Raw genomic sequence first — 8,775 nt, 5'->3', positions numbered from 1 at the left:
CCTGTGCATTTAGAGCACCTGCCCAGGTGTCTAACCCTGATATTGGGAGAAGAGACCTTCCAGCCTCCCAAAGGGATCCTGCACCCTGCCTCCAGCTATTTCCTGGCCTCACTCCTGTCCCCACCCAGCACAGCCTCTGCTCTCTTTGCAGATGCCATTGGCCTTCAGCCAGATGCCCGTGGTGTTGCCACATCCTTGGGGCTCAACGAGCGGCTCTTTGTTGTCAACCCACAGGAAGTACATGAGCTGGTAGGGATAGGCAGTGTGCCAGGGCCCAGGGAGGATCTGTGTTTTGTGGGTGGTAGGGGTGGGTGCTGAGGGAGGTTCACAGAGAAGACAGAGGGGGTCCTGGCTCTGGCTGCTGCTGGGCCTTAAGTGGGAGGAAGGAGTGGGCCTCAGCTGATGGGGGAGTCCAAAAGGTGGGGGAGGGGGAGAGCTAGTTGGGAGCTCTCAAGGAGAAGGAAGACCTGCCCTCATTAGGGGTTCCCCAGGGGACAGGAGCCCTACAAGGAGGGAGTCCCAGCACTGGGGAGCTGTCAGGAAGATGCCTCCTTGGGAAGCCCCATCCTTCAGAAGCCCCTCCATTCCCTGTAGCACCCTTGTGCTCCCCAGCACTCTTCTGATCATGGGCACAGAGTCTGTCCGAAACTCCTTCCTCCAACGTGGCACCTTTTCCCTGGATCTTTTGAACACCCCCTGAGTACTCTCCCACTTGCAGACACCACATCCAGAGCAGCTGGGGCCCACTGTTGGCTCAGCCGAGGGGCTAGACCTGGTGAGCGCCAAGGACCTGGCAGGCCAGCTAACGGACCATGACTGGAACCTCTTCAACAGTATCCACCAGGTGGGGGGAGCAGAGCTGAGGGGAGGAGGGCAGGTGGCGGGGCACCCTGCCTGGTACACACTGATCTCCCATGCTGCCTCCCATCCAGGTGGAGCTGATCCACTATGTGCTGGGCCCCCAGCATCTGCGAGATGTCACTACTGCCAACCTGGAGCGCTTCATGCGCCGCTTCAATGAGCTGCAGTACTGGGTGGCCACGGAGCTTTGCCTCTGCGCTGTGCCTGGCCCACGGGCCCAGCTACTCAGGAAGTTCATTAAGCTGGCGGCTCAGTGAGTGCCTGCAGGGGTCTAAGGGATGTGTGGGAGAGTCCTGAGGCCACTTTTTATTAACCCTGCCCCCGTCCCTGGTCTGTATGTTGCCAAATCTGCTATCTCCTTGCTTCCCTGGGTCCCCTGGAACCTCTGCCTCCCCATCCCATCCGTCCAGCCCCAGGCCCCTCAGAGGCTTCAAGCCTGTCTGTTGTCTAGATGTGGAGCTCTGTGGGTGTGGCTGTGCCCCCTGAGGGTCTCTGGGTCTTCTACCTACAGCCTCAAGGAACAAAAGAACCTTAATTCCTTCTTTGCTGTCATGTTTGGCCTCAGCAACTCGGCCATCAGCCGCCTAGCGCGCACCTGGGAGGTAGGTGTGACCTGGAGGGGTCGGCCAGGGCCTCACCCCCCCCACCCAAGGTCAGTCCCCATGCTTGTCCTGGGAGTCCTGTTGGGGAAGGGGTTCCCATCTGAGAGCAGTGACAGCTCCATCTGCCTCTCCTTCTCAGCGGCTGCCCCACAAAGTCCGGAAGCTGTACTCGGCCCTTGAGAGGCTGCTGGTGAGTGTGGGGCCTTGGCTTCTCCCTCCAGAAACCCTGATTCTTGGCTTCTCAGCAGCCCCTCTACCTGTCTTTGGTCACTTCCAGGATTCCCAGCCCTGGGCCAGGGACCGGTTCCCTTTGGCCTGTGAGTTTGGGAAGCTGGCTGAGGATTGGGGTATTTAGCATATTGGGGATGGGGTGGGGACATTTGCTGTGGCTGTGAGGTCCTGTGTGAAGAACCAGGATAGGGCCCTGGGGTCTAAGGTGCCAAGGGAGCATCAGGGGGAGTCTGGTCTCCAGCTGACCTGTCTCAGGACTCAGGAAGCAGGTCCAGGCACCAGCATCCACAGTGTGTCAGGGCCTGTCAGCAGCCTCTCAGGAAACTTGACTAGCCTATGGTCTAGACAAGGTCAAGAGATGAGTAAAGAGTTGAGGAGCTAAATGCTCAACCCCCAGGAGTTATTATTATTATTTTTTTGACAGTGTTCAGGAGAAAACTGGCACAGAGATGCTTTTATCAGCATCATTCTGGGAGCTCTTGAGAAAAAAATTCACCTCATGTGGCTCAAGAGTTTCAAAGGGATTTACCCACGAGACAGACAGAGAGAGAGAGAGAAAGAGAGAGAGAGAGAGAGAGAGAGAGAGAGAGAGAGAGAAAGAGGAAAGGAGAGAGGGAGAGGGAAAGACCCATGAAACTTTAGGGCCCCTATGACTAATGGCCATGAAGCTTCCTTGGGGGCTAATTGGAAGCCAGGAAGCCCCATGCACACATGGCCTTTCCGCCTGCTGCAGATCCTGCCTTGTTGAGATCTGGGGCTGAGGAGAAGCTGAGCTCCGAGGGGATGGGCATATGGCCCTCCTTGTTGGCATGGGGCATTTGGTTGTGTTGTGGTGTAAGGTGGGTTATGGCGTAGGGGGCCTGCCTTCTCTCACTGTGGCTTCTTCCTTTCCAGGACCCTTCATGGAACCACCGAGTCTATCGACTGGCCCTCACCAAGCTCTCCCCGCCTGTCATCCCCTTCATGCCCCTTCTTCTCAAAGGTAAGGGGACCAGCGCTTACCTTCCAGCCTCCATTCCATCCACCCCAGTGGCTGTCTGTATGTCCACCTAATATTCTCTGAGTGATTCCAATATGCGGATACCTTGGGGAGCACAAAGATGAATTAGGAGTTCACAGGCTAGAAGCAGAGTTAGGACATACAAATAGATATTGGTGACATGAGATACAAGGACATTGCTCCAGGAAGTCAAAGGGAAGCTAGAGGAAGAGGGCAGAATGGGGGTGGGACAGGCCTGAAGCTTCGCATTATTGACCCTTCACCTTTCCTGGGCTGCAGGAAGGGGAAGGAGTTTGGGGACCTTTGAGCAAAACCCAACTCTTTGCAGACATGACCTTCATCCATGAAGGAAACCATACCCTGGTGGAGAATCTCATCAACTTTGAGAAGATGGTGAGTTCAAGGAGAGCTGCCACTGGTATGGGTTGGAGGATATGACTATGGCCTTGGAAGGGGCAGGGGGTGAGAGAGAGGTTAATGTTATTAATAATATAAATGTGAATGCTTATTTTCAAATAGCCCCTGCCTTATTCCATTGTCTACTGGAGGGCCTGGTCTCTATTGCGGGGTGCTGGGGTGATAGCTTCAACTATCTCACCCTTCCGTGAGAGTCCCTCCTAGGGCTCTCCCTCTCTAAGCCCTTCTTGACCTCTGTTCTTTCTGCTACCTGGTCCCCGCTGGGCCTCTGTGTGCGTTGGGGCAAAGCAGACACGACCCCACCTCTTACAGCCTCCTAGTCTCTAGGAGCACCCTGCTCAAAGGGAGTTTGGGTCCCCAGCTGCCCCACAGCCCAGGCCAGGCTTCTGCTCTCAGGCCTGGTCTCACATCCTTGACTCGTCCGCAGAGAATGATGGCCAGAGCTGTGCGGATGCTGCACCACTGTCGAAGCCACAGCAATGGTGAGAGGACTGGTCCCCCTGGGTAGGAGCCCCCCAACAATATCCCCTTCGTGGCTACGGCTTGGCCCCGTCTCCTTGACTCTCTGCTCTCCCCCTCCCCAGTGCCTCTCTCACCGCTCAGAAGCCGAGTCTCCCACCTCCATGAGGACAGCCAGGCGGTGAGGATTTCCACATGTGAGTAGAGGCAGGGTGGGTACTAATGACTTAGCCATGGCTGGCAGGTACATTATGTACTTTACGCCGATAACTTCACATCATCTCTGTGAGGCAGGTAGAACGTTATCCCAACTTAAAGATGAGCAAACAGGCTTGAACGTTGAGATGACTTGTAGAAGGCCACACTAGTTAGCAATAGAACTACGACCCAGGCCGTCTTACTCCAAACCTGCATTTTTAAAATTGGTGCCTCAGTTGCATGAAATGGGGTTAATCACAATCCACAGTTCATACCACACTGTCATCATTAGCCCTTTATTTTAGTATGTATGCATTCTTATAATATGACCATCTCTGGACCCTAGCCAAGGATGAGCACACTGACAATAATGTACATCTCTCAATGTGATGTCCCCTCTCCTGTCCCCTTGTCTCCTGGCCCATGGTATCCGCTGCCCTAAATTTTGAGTTATCCATTTCCCTATTTTTAAAAATAGATTTATCATATATGTACACACATATACATGTATATCTTTAAAATGACATTTTAGTTTTAGTTGTTTTTGAACTTCGTAAAAGGGATATTATGCTCTATGTAGTCATGGGGACCTGCTTTTTGAGTCTGTGCTCTTAACCACAGTGCTTTTTTGCCCCCAGATCAGTGGGAGGCAGGGGCGGCAAGTGGCCAGATGGGTGGTAGAGGGCAAGAAGGCCTATTTGCTCCTTAGAGGAGGAAGGAATGGGCTCTGCAGAGTGGTGTCGGTGCCCTCCCTGACTGCTTCCCCCTGCCCCCAGGCTCGGAGCAGTCCCTGAGCACCCGGAGTCCAGCCAGCACCTGGGCTTATGTCCAGCAGCTGAAGGTCATCGACAACCAGCGGGAACTGTCCCGCCTCTCCCGGGAGCTGGAGCCGTGAGGAGTGGGCTGAGGCTGGAGCAGGCACTTCCTGTTGGCAAAGTCGTGGCACGCCCGGGCCAAGGGGCCCGCAGGCTGGCCACAGCTGGGCAGGGCTCTCCGCGGAGTGGACCTGAGGCCCTGGACTGGGCAGCATGGAGGCAGCCGTCCCTTGTGATGATTGGCCACCAAGGAGGACCTCTGAGTGGAATGATCCGGGGCCCAAGGCCAAGGAATGGGGGACAGAGAGGCCCTGGAGTGGGTGGGAGAGCGGAGCAGGCGCTGGGACTCTGTTCAATAGAGAGCTCTCCACACCAGGTTTTTTCCAGATTCTGTGCCTTATGGCTTTGTTGTCCATCCATCTCCTGGCCCCTGTGGTTTGTTTTCCGAATGGACTGGGAGAGTGTCTGCATGTGTGTGGCATGTGTGTGGCAGGGGCAGGGCCGGTTGTGGAGAGGGCATGGGAGGGGAGGGGGCCGTTCTGCTTTTCTTTCCATAGCATATGAGATAAACAGCTGGGTGTGGTCAGGGCTGTTTGTGCAGGAGTGGTGGTCCCTGAGGAGCCTTATTGTTACCGTAAATTAACAGAGCTGCCTGTGTTCTGAGGCCAGCCCTGTAGGGGTGTGGCAGAGAAGGCTAGGAGCGGAGGAGGAGGTGCCGTGCCCTGGAATGGACCCAGAGAGGCTGACGGAGCAGCCCCACTGCCTGTGCGTGGTCTCTGGGACCAAGGCAGGGCTCTGGGATGGCTGGCTGCTGTATAAACCTAATCCCCCCTGGTCACAGCACCTGCCAGAGCCTGGAGCCCCTGTCAGTGGCCGGCAGCATAGCCCTCAGCTTTTCTCGGTGGTCTGAGAAGACTGCTACAGCCCAGCTCCTTCCACATCCTCCTCCAGCTCCACTTCCTGTCCCTCTGCTTAGAGAGTACATCACCCTGTCCAGAGGAGCTCACGCTGAAGTGAGGCCTCCAAGAGGTAGCCAGGGATAGAGAGGATACCGAGGCAGAGGCTTCTGAGGGGAGCCCATCCCTTGCTGAGGCCTACCAGGCTTTCAGGAGGTCAGGATATCTTGTCGGTGATGAGAATGGTCCCAGAAGGCTGTCAGTATTAAGTCCTCTCTTCAGCATATCCCAGGGGAACCGGGTACTTCGAGGACCCCTGCCCAGCGAGCTCACCCGATGAAGCTCCGGTAGGGCCTCCCTCCTCTCTGTTCCCTGTGGCACTGAGCCTGGTAAGGGGAGGTCCACTGTCTGGCCCCAAGAGGGACCCCTCAGCCTTGGGATGACTCTGGAGTAGGTACTAAGCAGCAGGACCCAGGGCATATGGAGGAAGCGGGCCCCGTACTTGCTTAGCAGGTACATCTGCCAGAGCTCAGGCTGAACACATCCCCGCCTCCCTTCACCCCTACACTGCCAGACGGCCCATCCCTGTGCTCAAGGAGACATGCAAACTGCTTCTGGAAAGCATCAGGACTCTTAGCAGGAGGCAGCACAAAACTGGGATTAAAGCTCAGGTTTCTGAGTGAATCAGAACATGTCAATGAACAGTTCTCTGCCTCTATTTCTCTATCTGGAAAATGTGTGTGATGATCTCAGTCCAGTTCTTAGTGACAAACCAGTCAAATTGCAGCCCTGCCTCTGCAGCTGAGGTGACAGCCACGGGCAGTCCTGTGTCTTCGACTTAACGGAGGGGCACCATTGCCTTGGGTGAAGTTGGGCAGAGCCCACTCCCCAGGGAGGGCCTGGAGTAGAGCAGGTGACAGGGGTAACCAAGCCAGTTCCCTTGCCTGTGGACGGAGATGAAGTACCACTGGGCACAGAAGCTTCCAGAGCTGAGCAGTCACAACACGAAGCTTCAGCCTTGGTGAGTCAAACTCCTTGGGGCTTTCTTCTCTTCTAAACCCATTCATTGTCTGTCAGGGTTTCACCAGGACCAGCCAGCTGGCTGTGGCCCTTTGCCATCTTTCCTTTCAGACTCAAGGGCGAGACCAGCCCTGTAACGATGGAAGCCAAGCAAGGTGGGGGCCGGTGTCCCCATCAGCAGTTTTTCTTTTCTTCTTTATGGTCACACCTACATCCTGATGGAACTTTGGCAACTTTTGAATCTCCCTTCAACCTTGGACTGCCCTGCAACCTCCCAGCTGCTTCATTCTCTTGGGTGGGACACTTTTTGAGCCAGTTGGGAGAGGCCTTGTCAGGAGAACAGTGCCCAAGATGGCAGAAGGAAGGACACACTGGGCGCTAGAGGCTCCAGTGACTGGGCTGAGTCATCTCAGAGGAGGGAAAGGCTCCAGGTCATAGTGACTCTTGCTCTGAGGGTTGTGTCACCTTCTGTCTCCTTGATTGCCCGTGCAGGGGTGGGTGGGGTAGCATCTTCTCGTGTCCTAGCAGCCCAGGCTGTGTGTAGGGGGAGCTTCCAGTGTGTGTCCCAGCTTCAGGAGAGCTGTGATAGGAGGAGGAATTTATGGGATTGTTGGGAGAAAAAAGTGTGAGATCAAGCCTAAAAAAGGTCCCTTACCTAAAAGGAGATAAAGCAAAGAATGTGTATATCCTATGGGAGAGAACAGAATGGACGAGTAATTCCTCCTCGAATACGCATACGACCCTGCTCCTCCTTTACCCTCTTATCCTTAGCTTCTCTGTGCAGGCCTGGGGCAGGCTGGGGCCAGGCCAGGACTCTAATTGTGGGGTGCACACCAGGAAGAGGCACGCCTCCAGCAGGCTGAGCAGGATCTGGTGAAGGGGTAGGGCAGGCTGGGGAGCCCTGGCTCTGGCTGCTCCAGCTTCTCTCCCTGGGATCCAGCCCTCCCCTCTATCCCCAGTCCCTTCCAAACAGGTCAGACGCTGAGATGGTGATCCAGCACCCTCCACCCCACTATTCTCAGTGTGGAGTTTGAGCTTGAGGGTGGGGGAGCGTGTTAACCTGCTTTCACATTCCTGGTGGCTTTTGTGTTCCCAAAAGTCCTGGGCCTCTGGCTACTCTGCTTCCCAAGCTGCAAAGATTAATCTTCTTAATATTGCTGTTATTCCCAGTATTTATCTTGCTAATAGATTTGAATAGTTTTCATCCTTTCTAGCACACTTTCACTTCTATTATCTTATTTTTACCCTGATGATAGGGCAGGTATTTTTACCCCTGTTTACAGTCAACGAAACTGAAGCACAGAAAGATTTGCCTAAAGTCACATCACTGGTCAATAACAGGGTGGACTGGTGAAAGAGCTGGATGTGTTTCGGCCATGTCCACACTGTGGCCTTGCTCACCCATGACCTTTCCTCGTGCCCTCGACACTCCAGATGTAATCTCCCTGAACCCCAGCATTTTATAGACCCAGGCATATACATTCCTCTCTCCCCTCCCTGCTCCCCCTCTTCATTTTAGAATACTTACTGTGGGCCTGATAGGGGCTCTGTGAATGAGACAGGCAGTCCTGGTCCCTCAGGGAACAGACCACCCAGCAGGCAGATGGCTGCAGAGTAAGGCCATCAGAAGGCACAAGATGCCAGAGGGCAAGTCCAGAGAATCGTAGATGCCTCGGGCTGCAGGGTCTCACTGCTCACCCCCCAGCATTTAGGCCCACAGATGCTCCCACGTTGGAATGCAGGTTCATAGCCCGTGTCACCATGTTCCCGCAGAGCCCTGCACACTAGCCAGCAAGGCTCTGCCTCCTAGAACTGAGGGTGTTCTCAGCTCCACAGTGGTACAAGCTACCAGATGTTCTGAGTATCAGGTATGGGGGTTGACAGCTGGGGCAAACTCTCTGACCTGTCAGTCCTTGATCCCTCCCTTTGTTCCCTGGACATATAGGCCAGAACGTAAATACTTTTTCAAAAATGTGTTCTTCTACACAAAGTTCTGGGTTTCTCACACATTTGCCAGAGCTATGAACTTGAACTAAGTAAGTGCCCACACAGGCCTGTCTGGTTGCCCCAGCCAATTCTGGACACCCCTCTCCAAGGTTCTGGGCTCTTTAAGACCTGAACCTTGCCCTCCTGCTGCCCAACCTGACAGAGTACCTGGGGACGAAGAGGCTTATTTTCCGGGGGACGGGCTGCTGCCATCCCTCCCGGCAATGATGAAGGCGGATCATTCTGAGAAGCTGTGCTTTGAGAGCTTTGGGTGTGACTCAGTTGTGCTT

At 54.8% G+C, this 8,775-nt stretch overlaps 1 protein-coding gene across 3 annotated transcripts in view; it reads left to right on the top strand.

The window, feature by feature from the left end:
* Positions 1–5,002, top strand: part of RAPGEF3 (Rap guanine nucleotide exchange factor 3) — a 23,968-nt gene extending 18,966 nt beyond the window's left edge. For all 3 annotated transcript variants that reach the window (XM_023535452.1, XM_011368202.2, XM_023535453.1), the window contains 7 exons: positions 1,373–1,463; positions 1,603–1,653; positions 2,589–2,676; positions 3,023–3,087; positions 3,539–3,593; positions 3,696–3,767; positions 4,545–5,002. In XM_023535452.1, the coding sequence (XP_023391220.1) occupies positions 1,373–1,463; positions 1,603–1,653; positions 2,589–2,676; positions 3,023–3,087; positions 3,539–3,593; positions 3,696–3,767; positions 4,545–4,663 (541 nt within the window). In that variant the 3' untranslated portion in view covers positions 4,664–5,002. The remainder of the gene's footprint in view (positions 1–1,372; positions 1,464–1,602; positions 1,654–2,588; positions 2,677–3,022; positions 3,088–3,538; positions 3,594–3,695; positions 3,768–4,544) is intronic.
* The last annotated feature ends 3,773 nt before the right edge of the window (positions 5,003–8,775 follow it).

Source organism: Pteropus vampyrus, unplaced genomic scaffold, assembly GCF_000151845.1.
Source record: "Pteropus vampyrus isolate Shadow unplaced genomic scaffold, Pvam_2.0 Scaffold140, whole genome shotgun sequence".
NCBI classification, from domain to species: domain Eukaryota; kingdom Metazoa; phylum Chordata; class Mammalia; order Chiroptera; family Pteropodidae; genus Pteropus; species Pteropus vampyrus.
This window is presented reverse-complemented; position numbering and strand designations above follow the sequence as displayed.